Source organism: Notechis scutatus, chromosome 2 (genome assembly GCF_049901735.1).
Source record: "Notechis scutatus isolate UNSWTSFEM ecotype Mainland chromosome 2, rNotScu1.2, whole genome shotgun sequence".
In the NCBI taxonomy this organism is placed as follows: domain Eukaryota; kingdom Metazoa; phylum Chordata; class Lepidosauria; order Squamata; family Elapidae; genus Notechis; species Notechis scutatus.
In genome coordinates, this window is record NC_142010.1 from 127,951,562 (window position 1) to 127,971,388 (window position 19,827).

At 39.9% G+C, this 19,827-nt stretch overlaps 1 protein-coding gene across 2 annotated transcripts; it reads right to left on the reverse strand.

The window, feature by feature from the left end:
• Positions 1 to 1,926: 1,926 nt before the first annotated feature.
• CD63 (CD63 molecule) lies at positions 1,927 to 18,977 on the reverse strand. 2 transcript variants are annotated; one of them, XM_087956171.1, is made up of 8 exons: positions 18,810 to 18,977; positions 17,896 to 17,976; positions 6,924 to 7,115; positions 5,109 to 5,183; positions 4,759 to 4,854; positions 3,373 to 3,510; positions 2,820 to 2,903; positions 1,927 to 2,526 (listed from the first exon to the last, which is right to left on the reverse strand). In XM_087956171.1, the coding sequence occupies exons 2-8, from the start codon at positions 17,959 to 17,961 to the stop codon at positions 2,461 to 2,463; spliced, it is 717 nt and encodes a 238-aa protein (XP_087812297.1). In that variant the 5' UTR covers positions 17,962 to 17,976; positions 18,810 to 18,977; the 3' UTR covers positions 1,927 to 2,460. The 2 variants fall into 2 exon arrangements, with proteins under 2 accessions (XP_087812297.1, XP_087812298.1); XM_087956172.1 differs by lacking the exon at positions 18,810 to 18,977 and adding an exon at positions 18,134 to 18,710.
• Positions 18,978 to 19,827: the final 850 nt, after the last annotated feature.

Below are 19,827 nucleotides of genomic sequence, written 5' to 3' on the forward strand. Positions count from 1 at the left end.
TACTAGGATGTACTCCAAAACACCTGCTAGCTGTTGTGGTCGGTTGTAGACTGCCTAACCGTCCCAACTTTCATGCATCCATACACTCTGTGGGGAGTGTTATAGCTATGAGTAGGAAGCTCTACTGGTTCTTTTATTGTGGAACTCCCAAATAGCAAAGAGAGCTCCAAGATGATCTCCAGTCCATAATCTGAAACCTTTGCTACCTTTTTTGCATAAGTGTCCAAGTCTTCTATATTTAGAGAAGGAATCGATACCAAAGGTTCACCTGTAGGTTAGGTGAATGTATGGAGAAGTGGAGACCTAAACACGTGTTTAGGACAAAACCATTTCTCCAGAGTTATTATCAGTTTCAATCCTGATGGATAATGGAAATTCATTAGGATTCAGTATGGCGCCCTTGGGTTACGTTCAATCAAAAATCTCTGTTTTTCCCCGAGCCCAAAGGATGACCTAACAGCCTTTCTTTGACTCAGCTGCTTCAGGCAAAAATAGTCTTAAAATTAGAATTCTATTTTTAGCTAGACAGCTCTGTTAAAGAGTGTGTATATTAACCTGATTTTTCAAAAATGCCAACAAACCTAGCACAAATGTACTCCTACTTAGTGGCAACTATTAAGAAAGGGCAACCAGGTACACAAAAATACTGAAAGCAGATTGCATCCAATGATTGGAGGCAGAGGAAAGAGAAAAAGATAGAACTTGATGGCTATCAGAGGGTGATTTTAGCACCATGGGAGGAAGTTCCTCGTACAACCATATTAATTTGATAAAACATAATCTATTGCTTATGTTGAAATTTAATATGGCATTGGCTTTACTGAGATAACTTTTAGAGCCAATTGATGAGCCTTCTTTCATGCTGCGAGTCTAGGAACATGGCTGTGACTGTCATGGCTTGTAAAAGCCCAGACGGGAAGTGATTTAATAATGACCAAGAACTAAAGTCCTGTTGAAAGCCAGAGGAAGGAGAAACAGAACAAAGGAATATAATTCACACTTCTCAATACTCGACTTACAACCACAATTGGGACCAGAATTTTCATTGCTAAGCAAGGCGATTGTTAAGTGAATTTATTGCCATGGTTGTTAAGCAAATCTGGCTTCCTCCATTAACTGCTTGTCCGAAGTTGGCAGGGAAGGTTGTGAATGGTGATCCCAAGTCCCTGGGATGCTGCAACCATCATTAATACATGTTGGTTGCCGAGCACCCAAATTTCAATCATGTGACTGTGGGGATAGTGTGATGGTTGCAAACGTGAGGACCAGTTGTAACTTTTTTCAGCGCCACTGTAACTTTTAACAGACACTAAACCAGGGATCTGCAACCTGTGGCTCTGGAGCCACATGTGGCTCTTTTGGCCCTCTGTTGCGGCTCTCTGTCGGCTGATCCCACCACTGGCAAGCCCCTCTCCGTCACTCTTCACCTGGCCTGAGAACATAAGGGGGATGGAGACTTGCTCCATATTCCAGAGCAGGTGGTGACTGGGTGTGAGTGAGGGGCGTCGAGTTGGCCATGCCCACCCAGTCACACCGGTTGTTAAATTATTGGCTCCCGGTGTTTTCCTTTCTGTGGGAAATGGCTACAATGGGCTCTTTGAGTGTTTAAGGTTGCAGACCCCTGCACAAAACAAATGGCTGTAACTCAAGGACTATCTGTAAAGGGCAAAAATAAATACATCCACATCAAGAACCCACCTGATCCAAATATACCCCATAATTCAATGCTAAATAAGGTCTCCTACATTTCTGGAGCAGTGGAGGAGTTGTTTACAACTGATTATACCCCACGTTATTCCAGTATTACATAAAGAAGCCTTATTCTACCAACCATCCTCTCTTTTTCAAGAGAGTCAGAGGATGAGGCAAAGCTAAAAAATGGTCAATGGAGAAAAGGCACCATACAAATAAGTCACAACTCGTGGGTGAAACAATATCTTTTATTTTCCAAATAGTGAATTACTGACTAAAAATATTAGCCCTGACAATTTTTCTTATTATGACCTATATAGAATCAAGAGTCTATCTTTCCAAAGGAAGAGAGAAATATAGCTGAACACATAAGACAGTCTACTTGAAAGGACTCAAAAAGGTAGAATAATGTCTTTAAATATGCTTGCTCACATCTATTAAGGGCACTAGGAACATATCATCAGATGCCCACTAGGTGGCACACAAGTCTCACATGAAGGATAATGCAAGGTTAGGAGTTGCAGTGAGGTGCAAGGAATGGATTTAAACCTGTCCATTATGGGAGAGGAAAAAAGAGAGATAAGGCAACATGTGAATTCTTTGAGGGCAGCATATATTTTCCTAACAGGCAACAGAAGAGGAGGCATCCACCCAACCCTGTCCCATTGGCACATGATGGTCAACTGTATCCACAGAAATGGAGATGAAAGTATTCCAGAGCTTTGTGATTGGGCCTCATAACAGCCAGATGTACAGGAACAGAAACTATTACATGACCTCATAGCCACTGCGGATTCCTTTCATGAGACAACAGGCAAAAATGATGCCCAGGATCTAGAAAAAAATGAGAGAAAAAAATATTTAGCCCCGATGTTTTATTTAGAAATAGCAAGACCACTACTACACTGTAGGAGCTGTGGAGGTGCAGTGGTTAGAACGCAGGATTGCAGGCAAACTCTGCTTCCACAGCCATATATCTGTATAGTCACGTTTTAACTGTGTTTTTGTGGAAGTCACTTTTTCAAGAACACAATCCAGAACAAGGCTACTAGCTTTTTCTAGCAAATGAAGATGCAGGTAGGCATGTTCAGATGAGAACCCATTCCCACAAACAATGGCTTTTGTACCTCAAAGAAGGCAATGCCCAACGCAACTGCAGCCACGATCACGATATGATTCCGCACCCAAAGATCTATTTTTTTCACACAACCCTGCAGGGAAAGAAAAAAAAAATGTTTGGAGGATTCTCTCAAAAAATTAAAGCTGGAGCAAAAAGTCAGTGAAGCATTATAGGCAAGGTTTTGGTGTGGGAAAACTAGGATGAAGTTTCCTACATGAACTAGGCCTCACTGGGTGATTTTGGCTTAGGCCAAGGATGTCTGTCTCTAACCGTGACCACTTTAAGACTTGTGGACTTCAACTCCCAGAATTCCTCAGCCAGCCATGTCAGCCAGAATACTGGCTGGGGAACTCTGGGAGATGAAGTCCACAAGTCCTGAAGGGCCAAGATTGGACATCTTTAGACTAGGCATATTTTCTAAGCCTAGCCTACTTCACAGGGTTGCAGCAGGGATATTATTCAGGCAGATTTCCCCATGCTCTGCCTTTTATCAAGAGCTCAAAGCAGAATGCATGAATGAATGAATACATACACCATCCCAACACTCCTGTCATACAAACCTCTTCGTAAGTATTGCCACGAGTGGGATTTTGGGTACAGTCTGTAGAATTCTTGCAGCAGGAGGCAGGTACTTTTCCAGGCTCAGGTTTTGTGACATTAAACCAGTCAGTATAACTAGTGACTCCACAGCAGGAATACTATAGTTGGGGATGGGAAAAGAGAAGAAGAAAAAGAGATCAACATTTTAATGAAATTGGGGGTTGAGTTTTGTAAGTCTTCGATACTTGACTTGTATCTGATTAAGAGGAAGCTTTTTATTAAACGCATGATTGGGCCACATCTGATGCTGGATGGAGTCCCAGCGTATGTTCAGGTAAGCCACCCATCAGCTTCATTCTCACACCTATAGAACTGGAATGGTTAGAGCTCAGCCTTTTTCTCTCCTTTTTTAACAGAAAATATTTGCATCTATGTTATAACTTCTTTGACACATACTCCAACTATTCTGCTCCCACCACTTTCAGCCTACATCTTTCATGTGCCTTTCACCTTCCTCTTCCAGAAGAAAGGGAAGCCTCATCCACCTTTCCCCAAAATTGTCCTGATTCAAGATAAAAATGCAGGTTCTCCACTGTTATTCACTGCAGGGAATCTACTGCAGGCGGATTTGCTCAAAAGGACTATGTGTAGGAAAAGCAATACAACAAATATCAGACAGACTGTAACTATGGACATTTGGACAAGTTGTTTTGGACAGTGAAGGAAATACTGAAATCAAGTAAGGGGAATCTGCAAACTAATTAGGAACCCATATACATACATACATACATACATACATACATACATACATACATGGGTGGGATTCTACCAGTTCGCACTTATTCGCTAGAACCGGTTGTTAACATTCTAAGCAGTTCGGAGAACTGGTTGTTAGAAGAAATTACTGGCCTAATCCTGTAAGGAAGGCAGGAAGGAAACATTCTGGTGTTGCTTATAGAAACTGCCTCTCCGTTAACCTTTATTACATTCTTGGCAGGACTAGACTTCCTGTTTCAGGAACATCTCTGGAGTTTTTTCCCCCTCCTTTGCTGGTACTTTGCTTGTGTGGAGTGACCATTCAAAGTTACAATGGCACTGAAAAAAGTGACTTATGACCATTTTTCACACTTACAACTGTTGCAGGATCCCCACAGTCATGAGAGGCCAGGCGAGGAGATGCGTGCCTCGATGTGAGTGATATTGAGTTGGCCACACCCAGCCAATAACATGACCACCAAGCCATGTCCACCCAGTCACATGACCACCAAGCCACGCCCACCACCTAAGCCACGCCCTGAACCGGTTGTTAAAAAATTTGAATCCCACCCCTGCATACATACATACATATTAAACCCACTACTTGCCAACCCTGGAGTCCTAGAAGCAGACCCTTACGGCAGACTTACTTTCTTCTGCAAATTATCCAAAGTTTTTTTCACTTCTGAAGTACTGTTGTAGTGACTCATTTCTTCCTTGATTTCATTTTCAATCACTGTTTGAACCTGGGAAAGAAAGCAAAGTAAGACAGGTCATAAGATTTAAAAAGTTTCTATATCTCATATGAAGAATGAAACAACTTCAACATGGATTCTCTAAAGGTGGATATCATAACTTGAGGCCTAATCTTTTTTCCAGCTTTTGCCTGTGCTAGCTGGGGAATGCTTGGAATTGTGGTCCAATACCTTTTTTTCTCTAGGAAGTTTTAATATTTAAGGTAGGTGGTTACTGTGGCATCATTCCTAAAGGTCTCTCTTACCTTGTCTTTAAAGATGTACGCTGCAATGGCAGCTGCAATCTCTACCAGGAAGATTAGAGTCAACAGGACGGCAAACTGAAGAGGAAAAAAAATTGTGATTAAGGAGACAAAAATGTACTGCTAGTTTGGCTCATATAACCTACTTCCAGATAATGTTGTCTCCATTCAAGAAAAAAACCTATCCCCAAACTGGAAAAAACTGTTAAACTCTTCAATTCTGGTTCTCTATCATGGTCTAAACTAGGCTTCTTCTGTCTCAGAATACTTGGTTGGGAGTTTATAAGTTGTTTAGTTTTTATTTCTTTACTTATTCTATTTATATTATCACATCTAGAAGGCACCAGTTGAGTATCTATCTGTCACCAAATAAAGCTCCTGGGCCCATCTTTAGTCAAAGCCTTCCATGTTCATATAGGAAAAAAGATTTCCTAGCTTCCCAGTGACTATCTGCCCTACAACTTTATACTTCTCTCCAGTGCTTGCCTGCACACTTCAGCTTATAGCAACAATTTTAGTGTTATCAGACCCAGCACACAAAGACAAGTTTTAAAAGAAAAACATGTAGCCTCTACCTCTCTTGTGGGTCCTTTTAGTTTTCATTTTAATTCAACCTATCGCTTGCCAAGACTTTAGATTTATTAATAAACACCCACTCAAATCTACAAGATTTTGGCCAATGGGGATCTTTTGCTGCTATTATTTTAAAACACATTAAAGACAATTTCTGCTTGGAATCAAGAGGTATTTCTCCATAGAATAACACATCACGCTCTATAAATTTCCATGAGGGAACCCAGGAATCTAAATTATGCAAAAGATATACACTGCTGTTGCCATGACTTTGCACAGAATTTTGGCACAGAAATGTTTTTTGAATCATTTTAAAATATGGTTTTTGACCCAAAATGTTCAAGACCAAAATAAAGCTCCTGATTGGATTTCATGAGTATTGTTAAGCCCTGAATATTTGTGTTACTATTTCTCCAACTATCTTAAAAGTACAAAGATTAGGGACTGACAAAGTATTGATAAAGCCTTCAAAGTTTTAAATAGGTAAAGCTGTAGTTTTAATATTTTAATTTTACTTGTTTTATAACAAGTAAGCCCACCTGGAGTCATGTTGTAGGGGAGATGGATGGGATAAAAATTTAATAAATAAAAATATACTTTCTGACTTATAAAAGGCTCTGGGTTAGATTGGACGATCTGTCCCATTCCTTTTTGAATTCTTTTCTCAACTGCAAATATATTATAATAATACGGTCTGTGGCCATAATGCTATAATCACCAATATGGTACTGATGGAGGTTACTCTTGTTGCCCGCTATGCTACCTGATTGTTCAACTTACTGTTGAACATGTTTTTAAAATGAAATGGGAAGCTGGCAGGCTAAAAAGTAAACCCTAACCCTAACCCTAACTTCCAGCAACTTTTTTAAAAAAAATCCAAACCCCACAAGCATCCTTAGAAAATAAGCTCTTAGCATCGCAGGTATGCCCACCAATTCAAACAACTGGGAATAGTAGTTGCCAGATTGCACATGTTTCAGCCCCAGGGACCTGTGGCTAAGAATTGTTCAGGTGGCACATTCCTAGGAAACATTTCTGCAATGAGACATAGATAAATCTGCACACCGGCTGCATAACATAGTCTGCTTGATTTCTCATGTTTCCCATTACCCAAACTCCAAGAAATAACGTTACAGCTCTGATTCTTTGTCTGAATGCAGCATCAGAAGCTGGAATAAGGTCGTCAGCAATTTCATAGCCCCCGCCCCCCATTCCTTCTCCATCATCCCCACCCACCCCCCTCACCGTGGTGATCATGCAGTAGTTCTCCTTTGCTGCCCCACAGCAACCAAAGAAGGAGATGAAGAACACTATGACACCCACGGACAGGATGACAATAGGAGCAGCAGAAGCTGATGCTGGGCCAGTCATCACCAGCGTGTCTTTGAGCTCGATTTGTACGAAAATCCCCAGGGCAATGAGAGCAATTCCGCAGAGCTGTGGAGAAGGAAAACAAAGCATCAGCATGGTGGCAGTGATAAGCAGGGGAACTGCAATGTACGAGAAGTGGTGCCTCCTCTTCCCTGAATGTGTTCCAGATGAGGCTAGATAGGTATCTGTTGATGCTGTAATAACAGTACTGCACTGAGCAGGAGGCTGGATTTAAATAGAGCTTTTCCAGCTCTAAGATTCTGTCATAATCTTAGAAGGGCTGCAACTACGAAGGGAAACAGGCTAAGGCAACAGATGTGTAAGACCTTTAGCCCACTAGTTTGGCTCCTCCTAAAACCCTCTTGCTGCTGAATTTTAATGGTCAGAAATTGGTGGCAACGCTTTCCTATTTCTTTGAGTCATGAAATAAGAAAGCTGAAATAATTACTATTTTACTTGCAATCAACCTCTTTGACATCCATAAGGCACTATGCCCTATCTGGTTTTATTCTATTTCTAGATGTTTAAAATGTAAGCAAAACAATTGAATGGGAAGCTGTGGTGCCACAAAGCTTTGATTTCAAGAAAGCTTCAGTAATTTCTATCTATCTATCATCTAATCTCCAGGGCATTCATAAAAAAATAAAAAACAGATAACTAAAGCTTAGTATTTCATTTGACTGTTGAATTTCAAATGTGCTCACAACAAGCTGGGAGACCCTGCTGTAGTACAGGCCTTAACATAAGTTTATCAGAACCTTTAAGAAAGGAAATAAAACAACAGCTAAATTCCGGAAAACAGAAAACCACATCTCAATGTGTGGGTGATGCTGCTTTTGTGCATTATCAAACCACATCCTCCAGGGGCCTTGTTTACATGTTAATTTAGATCTCATCTTTCTTTCCAGATTCCAAATTTCAATAAAAAAAAAAATGCACATTCCCTCCCTGTTTTTCTTATTACAAATAATCTGTTAAATTGGCTTGAGGGAACAGCAATTGCCCCAAAGTTACTCAATGAGCTTTCAGGGCTGATAGTGGTTGAACCTGAACCACCCTTGCCCAACAACTCAACCATCACACCAACTAACTCTTATTCAGTGCAGCTCCTCAATCATTTTCCTCCCCTCAGGCAAGAGTTAATTTGAGAAGTTCCCTTATTGTATATATTCCAATACTAACTCCCACTAACCCAGCTTCAGCCTCAAAACGGTGGCATAGGCAAATGGATACATTTGGAAAGCTTAATGTTTTGTCTTCCCATGGAAGCATTCCATCTCTTATATGTTGTACAGGGCCAATTTTGGAGAAAAACCTGCTAAGTTATTCTCTACCTGCTGCCTTCAGGTAAGCCGAGTGAAACTCTCATCAGCTCAGTCATTAGTGGGCTGGATCATGCACAGAATGAACGAGACTTGAAGTCCAATCCCAAAGCAGTATAGCCATCTAGAAAGAGGGCATTAGCTATTTTTGCAATATATTGTGTCAATAATCTGATATCCTCTAGATTTGTTTTTTTACAATATCAACCAGTTAGGAATTGTGTGTATTGCTGTCCAGAACACAACAACCAGGGTTAAGGTTATTTATTCTGAACAGCATTACAAAGGAGAACTGATTCATTCGTTTATTTAATTTCAGCACCAACTCCAGAGTGACTCTTAAAAGATTTTAAGTGACAGTAAAGAAATAATTTCATGAATTCTATGGACCACATCAGAACAAGGTTCTTAAAAATGAAATGGGGATTTCCAGTTTGCAGGGCTTCGTTGGCAGGCAGGAATCCGCGATCGTGTGCAGTTTCTGCCTGGGCTCGCCGCTGGAGCGCCCCGAGACAGCTGGCTTTGGGGCTAAGCCACCCCGTAGAGGTGGTGAAGAGAGGGGAGATCGCCAGCAGGGTCGTTGAGAGCCGCATCTCTCCTTCCTCAGCTGGTCAAACTCCCTTTCCCGAAGGCAGTGGAGCGGTGGTCAGAAATGGCCACCTCAAAGAAGCTCTCAACCAGAAAAGAAAGTGCAGGAGGAAGCTAAGAAGTGAAAGTTTTGGCTGACCGGGATAAAAAGCAACAACTAAGGTATCCTGGAATTTAAATTTTATAAAAGATAACACCGCTCCCAAAGAAGAGTTGGAAGCAGAAAAAGAAGGTGAAAAGGGAAAGTTGTTTTTCTCTTCACTCTCCTTCCTCACATTGACAACGAAGAGAGCTGAATAAGAAATTGGAAAAATCCGCTTTGGCACTAACAGGTAATTAAGCTGAAAATATAATTAAATGCCAAAGGGACAATAAAGATTTCTGGACACTAGAAAATCCTTTTTTCTATAAGGAGGAAGGGAGAGGAAAAGAATAAGGGCAGGATTTGGAAGAAGGAGACTGCCTGGACTTCAAAAGAATTTAAAATAAAATCGTAATAAGACTTCTAAAAGATACATTTTAACTGGAACTTTGTAACTAAATAGTAACCCCAGGAAGAGAAAGTGAAGAAAGAAGAAAGTGTAAAAAGAAACAGCTTGTGTGTATTTGGATTGCTTGGTGACTTTGGGATTTTTGGATATTATATTGGAATGACTAAAAACAATTGGGTGGCTGTTTAAAAAAAAAACTACAATGGCATCACTTCTGGATGAACTGAAAATGGAATTTAAAAAATATAAAGAAGAGACACAAGAAGGGAAGGGCTTCTTTGGCTCCGTTTTTCAATTCTTAGAAATGGTGATCTGCACCTACGAGAAACAACAAGAAAGGACTGCACAACTAGAAGATTGGGACAAAGAAGAAGTAATCTTTAATGAACAAGTAACTTTATTTGGGGAAGAAAGGGGAAAGGGGGGGAAAGAGAATGGAGAATTTAAGACTTAAAAAAACAGCCAAAAAAGGGAAAAATAATTTGAAAAGCGGATACAAAGTTGGAAAGCAACAGAAAAGGGGAATACAGAAGAGGGAAATGGAGGTGGAGAGACAGGGGGGTAAAAAGGGGAGAGAGAAGAAGAAAGGGAAGAAGGAAAGGAAGAGAAGCTACAAAGGTTTGGAGCAAGATGTAAAGAAAGGACTTATTCAGAGATAATGGGTGAAAATTTAACTGAAAAAGGGATTCTGTGAAGGTACATAAGATTGTATTGTTATATTTGTAATAGAAATAATGTTAGAAAATTGGAAACAACGTATGATTAAAAAGTGGGATAAAATAGTCAGTGTAATTTAGTGAAACTTTTGTGAACAAAATAAATGAAATAAAATGAGAGAATTGAATTAGGAAGGAATGGGAACATTTTAATTACTCAATGTTTTATAAAATATAAGTGAAGTGGGGGGGGAATTAACTATGGAAAGTTTATAAGTGTTCCCATAGAAGTATGATACTTATCTGAAAAGTAATGTGTAAAACATTAAGATTTAAATGAATATTAATGTTAATGATAGAATTGAATTGGTATGGATTATTGTTTTAATTATATTATACATTTATAATTTTTTCTTTTTTCAAAATACAGTGTGTAGTTTTAGAATGTACCAAGCAGAATCCGAACGGAAGTTATGTATTATATTAAGTGTTATAATTTTAGGGGAAAGATATAAAGGGGTCATACTCCAATCAGTGATTACAGGAGAAATTTTGTTCAATGAGAAAAGATAGTAGACAGTTGAAACAGGACAGGCAAAGAATATAAGTACAATGATTTGAATTGAGATGAAATAAATAAAATAAAATTAAGAAAGTTAAAAGAGAGGAGAAGCTATATAGAAAATGTAGAATAGTAGTAAGATATGGAATGGAATATAATAATGAGCATGAACTTGAATTTGTGTCTGTACGAAGAGATGTAACCCGGGATTATGCTGCTTTCAAAAAAGATGTTTTATGTTTTTATGTTTTATGTTTTGTTTATGTTTGTTTTTAAAAATCAATAAAAATTTTAAAAAAAATATGAAATGGGGACAGTAGATAAAAATAAAAGGTTAGTATCTTAAACTGGGACAAAATAAAGCAAGACTATTTTTTGCTATAAAATCATCCATACAATTATTAAAAATTGCTTGCTTAATACCTACTCATTAATCTTCAGTTTTTAGAACACATATATCATGCAACACAACTGAACTTCTTATAACTTTTTAAAGTTCATCTCCTTATATCAAGGGTCCCCAAACTTGGCAACTTTAAGACTTGTGGATTTCTGGGAGTAGAAGTCCACAAGTCTTAAAATTGCCAAGTTTGGAGACCTCTGCCTTATATGCTACTGTAAAGAAGGTGTCCTTTCCCTTAAATTATCTCTCCTTCCAAGATTAAAAAGCTCAGTCTCAATTCTGCCAGAAAACAACCAAGCTCAGAGAGCACCAAGGACCTCTCATGCCTGTAGCCTGTTTACATTAATCCCCAGTTCTTTTTTTGTATTCTACATTTCACAAACCAACCAAGGTTGGTAAAACTACCACACACCAATTATATAAATCAACAAATACTAATCAATCTACTGAATACAATCCAAGTGAACAATTCACTGCAGTTCCAGCCATAATTCATGACGGCCAATTGGGTGTTCATGAATTCCTGTCTAAATTACACTTAACTGGGTTTCTAAAACCGTGCACTTTCATTCAAATATTAACTTAGTCCAACTTCGTTAAGATCAGCTACTACCAATGAGATGAGATCACTTCCTGTACTTATGATGAACCACCATGAATACGTGAGTGAAAGAAGAATCAAATGTGCCAATACCACAAACTTATTTTAGCTATTCTAGTGTGTTGTATGGATCTCAGGTAAATACTTTCAAAACCATACCCTCTTTTCACCGTTCAGGTGAAAACCAACACATTTATATACATAACATTTAATTTTCAAAGCAATAACTATTGTTTTCCTCGCTTAAATGAATGGTCTTTCAATTCCCTCTCCCTGACAAATCTATTCATTTTGCAATAGCCTGTTTTTAAATGGCTCATGAAATCAGATATGTAAATACACCATCTCTTGGTTTCCTTTTCCTTTTTAAAAATACATATTTAATCTCACCAAGAATCTGGTTGCACAAAACCACAAATTTGGAACTGAAATGTATATGGAAACTTTCTCTATGAAGATGACTAAGATGGAGGGAAATTTACATTTTATACTTGAGACTCTGCTGGGATTGCATTATATCATGTTAAAGTCTGCTTATTTTTTTATTTTTGTTTTGTTAAAGATATATGGGCAGAAAATAGTTGCGTTCAAAACAAACCATGGCCTCAGAATATAAAACAGCAGGCTATATATTAGAAAACACTTTGGCACATGTGCTTAATAGAATCAAATTACTAACTGGTCTCTCAAAGAAGGCTAGCAAGGACAAAGAGACTAAAAGCTTCAGAACAGGAACTGCAGTATTTTTAAAAACAAACAAAAGATTTTTTTTAAAAAAAAGAGAGAGAGAGCACACTTCTAATAGCATTAAGGCTAATCCTAATAAAAAGTTCTGGATCTCCAACACACAGAAAGTCTTCTCTCCAACCTTTGCCACACACATTTCCCAAATAATTAGAACTTCCTAGATTTAGTGTTTACCTTTTACTCTTATCGCAGCAGGATGGACCCACCCAAAAACAAAGAGACTCTGCCTATATCCTGATAGCACACATAGCTTTTTTCCACAATAGCCCAAGCGTGAAAGGCAAATCCACAGAGAATTATTTCTACTGTAACCAAACGAACATTTTATTTGTATCCTACTTTTTTTATTTTTTACAAATAACTCATGGAGGCAAACATTCAGCACACCATCCTATTTCCTCCACAAAAATCCTGTGAGTTGAGTTGTGCTGAAAAACAGTGACCGACACAAAATCACTCAGCTGGCTTTCATGGCTAAGGCAGGACTAGAACTCACCAGCTCCTGGTTTCTAGTCTGGTGCTTTCACCACTAAACCTAGTCAGCCAGCAGCAGAAATTCCGCTTGGCCTAACTCAAGGGAACATGAAACTCCTCAGATCTGACGTGGATAGAAGAGGGCAGAGAAAGGGCTTCTGATTTACGCTGTCATTTACAATAGTCTAACCCTCACTTGTTATGATTCACCAGTCTCAACATGATTAGGATGTATATTTTGCACGTATACACATGCATAGAGGAGTCTTCCAAAGAACAAGCAGAGACCCAGTATTGGAACACAGTGAAACAGAGCCACAATTAATTTGCTTTGCAGAAATGGTTTCAACACTTGGGATTATAAAGCAATCCCTTAAGGGTCAGGAGGAAAAGTATGTTTGCTTTCCAGCATCAGGAATAAGGACATGTTCATTTCTTTATATTTTTGGAGTGTTGATAGAATGGATGGGAGAACAACGGAGGAAATGGATTTATACTACAAACTGTGGATGCAAAATAACTGCATTTTAAATGGAAAAAATTCTAAATGGAAACGATCATCTCTATTGTTCTTTATCAATGAATAAATAGAATAGTATTCTCTGTTAGAGATACTGCTTTGATCACCTGGATACTTTAGGACAGGGGTGTCAAACTCAATTTCAATGAGGTTTACATCAGGGTTGTGTTTGACCTCAGGGGGCCGAGGTGGGCGTGTCAGGGGCACCTGTGGTGGCCCAAGCGCTCTGCCAGTGAAAACAGGTTCCCAAGCTCTGTTTCTGGCTGTGACAGCCTCCTGCAACCCTCCACCAGCCAAAACAGAGTTCGCAGCCTCCGTTTTCGGCTACAATGGCCTCCTCCAACCCTCTGCCAGCAAAAACTGAGCTTGCGAGCTCATGAGTTCTATTTTTGCTGGCAGAGGTACTGTGAGCCAGTCCTTCACTGTTTCCAGGGTGACCTGCAGGCCAGATCTAAGCACCCCATGGGCTGCATCTGGCCCCCAGGCCTTGAGTTTGACGCCTCTGCTTTAGGATTAATGTTTCTATAACAAAAGAGTTAAGAAAAATGTTTAAACCTTTTTTGTCCCCCCTCACAGAATCTTCAAATTGTTTCTAAAATTAAGTGAGACTCCTCATGACAATGATATGGATTTCCTGACTAGCACATCCACATGGTAGCCTTCTTCCCTATCAGTTTTCTCATAAATTTTTCATTCAGAATAAATCAAAGAACATTATTTTAAATATTTGTCTAAACTGACTTTATACATCCTTTAGGTTTTCCCTTATACTAGGGGTCTCTAAACTTGGCAACTTTAAGACTTGTGGATTAGCTGATGGGAAATTCTGCAAGTTGAACTTCCAGAATTAACTTGCCAGGTATGGTGACCCCTGCCTTATACTATCAAGCTTCTTTCAGACAGCCATCAATCCTATTCTTTTACTACCTGCTACTAATTGCTTTTCACCATCCTATAAAAATACTTAATTGCCAGTTCAAATAGTTCAACACAAGTGGCACAACAACCAGAAACAAAACAAAAAAGAAATGTACAACAGTTACTGTTTCTACCTTTGCTTTTCCCTTTATATTCAGATTATTCTATTGTGAAGGGCAGATACAATATCTGGACAGTCATAAACAGACTATCTTGAAATCATTTCCCAAATAACAGTCCCTATTAAAGGCTATCTTTGTTTTTGTATTATAGCCAGGCAAACATCTGGCTGCTGCGTACATTAGGACAAATAATTCCAATTCCACTGTTCTGCCAAATAAAAGTTGGCTTACCCTTCTAGAGAACAAAAACCAACCATGATGCTTTTCCAAAGTAGAAAAAGGACAACTTAGTACTTTCATTATTTGATTCCTGAACCACCCCGATAATTTTTATATGCAGCTAAACCTGTTCTGAGATAGATGCCAATTCTTGTCACTTTGGTGCAAACAGAATTAAAGACAGGCACAGTCATAATTTATTTTCTTTTTAAGCCTGAGACCACCAAATGTTACACCGACAAATTAATTTCCAGATCATACAGTTTCCTTTATGTAAATGGGGCCTAACAACAGGAAATAAACTAGTATCTAAATTTCAAAGCCTACACAAAAAAAAATGTCTTTTTTTTAATCTCTGGAAAGTAAAATCCCAACAACTATCAACCACTCCTCTATAAAAAGTGGAAACCTAGCAAGTATTTGTGCAGGGATGTGCAAAAAGAGTACTCTCACATTATTTAATATCTTGATAATTTTCCAAGAGAAAAATTGTGTTATACATTTCTCCAAAAGCAGGTAAATAAGTATTTGAATCCAAGAACAAATGCCATCTTACCACCAAAATATATTTGTATATATAATTTCACTGTTCAAGTACAATTAAAAACATGTACACAAAATCAGATTATAAAGATGCATCTCATTACTGAAATGTAGGTGCTTATATTATGGCACGTAATACTACAAATTATTTCAGAGTCTAGAATTAGAGATAGACGACTTTTTTAAAAGCAAGATTTCACATTTAACTCTCTTTTCTGTTCCATACCACAAGAGTGCTCCTCACCCAGTTGTATTTATCATTTTGACTGCATTGAGAGAAACAGAACAAACATATGGCTAATTCACCCTTCTTGCGATTGGCAAAATAAACATACAGTACTAAGAAAGGTCAATAGTTCCTATCAAGTTCCTATCATCTATTTGGTCCAATAAAAAAAACTCCTGTTTCTTCAAAAGGAAATTCCAAGTTCTACAAGGATATTGAAGAGCTGGAAGAAGCACTCAATACCTTCCTTATATATTAACTCTTGCAATTTAACAAATTTAATCCAACTGTATTGACATAAAGCATTCCCAAGTGCTGCTGGGAAAAACCAATATCCTTTTCTAATTACAAAACCCCAACTGATCCCAGGTTTCCCATTAAGTAGCATCCTTTACTGCCACCTGCCCCTTATAAACAAAGCCCACACCAAACTTTGTCTCCACATATGCATTCTTTTCGTACTACTCTGTCAGTTCACCCACAATTTGGTATAACTCCATCAACTCTAGATGTAGCTAGTTATTAAAGGGTACTGAATGAAAAAAAAAACTGTATGTTTTGCAGAATTTCTTTCATATAAAGAAAAAAGTACAAAATATAAAAATATATTAAAAACATAATAAAAAATGGGAACTGGGGTATTTAGAGCCAAAGTTAGAAAGCTACTTCAGATCTTATACGGGCACACTCATGTACCTGTCAGCAGTTCCTTTAAAAAAATGGTCCTTTTTTGGAGCTCAAATGATAAGTCACCGCCTCCCCCTCCCCAGAAAATCCTGAATGTGTTTGAGTTAAGGAGACAGTAAAGACACGACAGGGCAATACTAGGGCAAGTCCATTTCATGTGAACAAATGTCCCATTCTACATTTGCAACAAAATGAATAGCCAGCTTTTAAAACTGTCTAGTCTGTACCACCCAGAATTTGTCACAGTAGGTATTGAAAAGGGATGTAGAAAGCTAATTTTTTTCTGTGGTTGGGCAATGTAGCAAGTCATGTTATTTCTACAGAATTAGGATATGTAATCCAGATCAGTAAAAGTGCTTTAAAAGTCTCACTACATTCCACAGAATCTTGTTTGCCAACACCAGGAACTAGCCCTGCGCTGCAAGCAGATCAGCAGCAACCACTGGCTTTGTTACAATGGCTGCTATGGTAAAAGCAACAATTTCTGCCACATCAGTCATCGAACGGATAATATGCAGTTTCTAGTCTAACAGGAAACCACCAAGTTCTGGAACCCTGATGTCTGGCAATTCCATTGGCCAAACTGATACCAAAGTCTCAAAATGTTCAGCTATTTGTGGGCTGAACTTTCTACATCAGCAGTTTTTTGTGTTTTTTATGGAGAGTTATTTGTGCATTGGCCAGTTTTATACCAAGTCAGTAGTTTAGCACCTGAAACCACTCCTATATGGAGTGGTAGAGAAGCACATCTTCCTTCTAGCATATTAATTATATTCACCCATTGTAGTAATAGCAATAATGTGGTTGGTTTGGCTTGGTTAGCAGGCCATGTAAATCAAATTGTTTTGGTTAAGCTTGTTTTACAATTGTTGAGTGAACAGTGGCTTAACTCAACACGATGATTGAACAAGCCATGACACAGTACTATTGTACAAAGCCAACCATTTTCTTACAACAGTGGTTTCCAACCTTTTCACTAAAATCTTTGGAGGATTACCACATAAGTCTAGGTGAGCAATGCAAATCCTATAGGCACCAAGGCACAACCAACCCTTTTTCAGATATTATCCCGGGACTTCAAAATTAATCTATACAAATACAGTTGAAACTCATAAGATTTGGTGATCTTACAAGATTTCAGCTATTTAACGAATACCTTTAAAATGAAGTTTAAATTTGCACTGGTAAATTTATTCTATTTGTGAATTGTTTGGTGTCATGGAATTATACTCTAATTCAGTGGGGTTTTTTTCAATCCAGGATTTTACATTTGGGGATTTTGTATTGAAAATGATACTGTTCTTGGAAAGGCGTTAGTATTACTAATTAGTATTGGTATTACTTCCAAACCTAGCAGTCTGAGTTACCAGGAAAATTACTGATTTAATAGGTTTCAGGTATACAAGTAGAAGTGCCTCAGATGTTGACTTCTATAGAAATATAGTACAAATCCAAACAATGACCAGGTCAGCAGGATAAAACTGTAAATCTGGAGTTCTACTACTAATGTTTTTAAAACCTGTTAAAAGACAACGAAACGTGTGGCCATGGCTTCAGGAACATGTAGTAGCAGATGGGAGCTTAAACTAGCATCCGGATGGCTATATATAAAGCTTCTCCAGGGATAAACTGTATAAACAGAAGCCAAACATATTCCAAGTAAACATACCCCAGAAAGCTTACCTGGGGAAGGGGCCAAACAAGTAATCCATAGTAAGTAATCTTCACTCTTTAAGACCAGTCAGCTCCCCCCCCCCATTAACTTACCCAGAATATAAAGTTGAAGAAAAACACCAGGTATTTAATACATTTCATCCCACCTTCCACTCCCATCTTGCGTTTTTTTTTCTGAAAAAAAAAAAAAAAGAACGAGAGGGGAAGGAGAAAATTATTACAAGAACAAGAACAAGAAACACGTCTTTATTAATAAAATGGAGGTTGTTAAAAAAAAAAAGTAAAAGGGAAGCTTGGGAAAGTTTCCCGTAAAGGAGGCAGGCACAGAGACCTGCAATTCCAGGAATCGTGGTCAGCTTTACTAATCCTTCGCTTATTACTAATAACTCGACGGGATCAGGTTATTCAACCGAAAGAGAGAGCGGGCTAAAAACAGGACGCGCTCCCGGCCAAGAAGTTCCCAATCCGGGACAACACCCAAACTTCCCGTCCTCACGCCCCACCTTGCTTTCTGACGTAAGCCCCCGAAAGGGCCGACTCCCAAAGCCGGTCCTTTCCCCCCCTCCCACACACACACACCAGCACCCCCTGGAAATGTTTGTGTGCGTATTGGGGCGGGGGGAGGGAGGGGTAAGAGAGGAGGAGGGAAAAGAGGATCCCTGAGCAGCGTGGCAATGCGCCTTGCCTCGCCGAATTAGAACTACGTCCGCTCCTAAAGGCGTCGGGTCCCCTCCCGCTCCTCCCTGCCGCCTCTTGTTAAGCAGCACCAGATTTCACAACCCGGAGCCTCGAAAGGGAGGCAAGGTGGCCGGAGGGAGGGAGGATTTGGGCAGAGTGGGGGAAGAAAGCTCCCAAGTAGTTGTCCAAGGCAATTAGAGCCCCCCCCCCCACCCCGACTGCATTTCCTCCTTCCTTCTTTCTCGCCCGCTTTTTCTTCTCCGAGGCTGCTATTCAACCCGTCTCCCCCTCCCTCTTCCCTCTCTCCCCCTTCTTATCCTTTGGCTTACCTTCCTTCTCTTTAGTCAAGGGGAAAAAAATAAAATAAGAAGCCCGCACCGACAAGCTAAGGACGGAGTAGTCAAAAGCAAAGTGCCGCTCCCCCGCGTCTTATACTGCGCCCCTGCCCTCCGCGCGTACGCCTTCTGCCTTCACGGGCGTCACTTCTCCTCGGCTCTGTCCCGCCCCGCTCGACCTACTCCTCTCCCCTCCAGCGCCGCCTTCTGCTTGAGGGAGCCCAGCTGCCGGTCATGTGAAGGGAGAGAAGGGAGGGGGGGAAAAGTCTACAGGGCAAGCGGAACCTCATCTGAGGCTCCTCCGCCAACTTAAGTCAACAGGACGCGTGGAAGGGGAAGATAGCGGGAGCAGCTGACTAAGTCAGGCGTCCGAGGAGCGCCGACTTTCGGCCTTTCCACACAGATACACTCCCTAAACACACACACACACAAACTCCCGCCGCCCGTGAACCGGGGGGAACCCGCCTTGGGACTGGCGTGGAAGTCGGTGTGGCTCAGTGCGCTCTGTCGGATCCGAATAAGCGGGCTGTAAACTGGCAGATGGAAAGGCAGCGAGGAGAGAAAGGAAAAACAAACACGGCCAAGGAATTAATAGGAAAAACTTTCCTCTCTCGCCTGAGAGACTCTTGCATCCTCCTTTCTAAGCACAGAGTCATCTGGAGAACAAAGAGAGCTATGTGAGGATGCTCTTTGTGGACTACAGCTCTGCGTTTAACACTATCATCCCAGATATACTAGTAACCAAACTGTATAATCTGCAGGTCCCCACCCCCACGTGCTCCTGGATTAAGAACTTTTTGACAAACGGACCACAGTCTGTTAGACTTGGCCCCCACCTTTCTTCTACTATTACACTCAGTACTGGTTCCCCCCAGGGTTGTGTCTTGAGCCCTCTGCTATATGCCTTGTACACCTTTGACTGCTCACCAAGCCACACAACAAACACCATCATAAAGTTTGTGGACGACACGACCGTGATTGGTCTCATCTCCGGAGAGGATGAGACAGCATA

What these genes read in the sequence shown, in the direction of transcription:
- CD63 (XM_087956171.1), bottom strand. Translation starts at nt 17,961, where the DNA reads ATGGGAGTGGAAGGTGGGATGAAATGTATTAAATACCTGGTGTTTTTC. An exon ending in ACTACTGCATGATCACCACG is followed by an intron (nt 5,184 to 6,923) that starts GTGAGGGGGGTG and finishes TTTCCTCTTCAG; the next exon opens with TTTGCCGTCCTGTTGACTCT. An exon ending in TGGATAATTTGCAGAAGAAA is followed by an intron (nt 3,511 to 4,758) that starts GTAAGTCTGCCG and finishes CCCCAACTATAG; the next exon opens with TATTCCTGCTGTGGAGTCAC.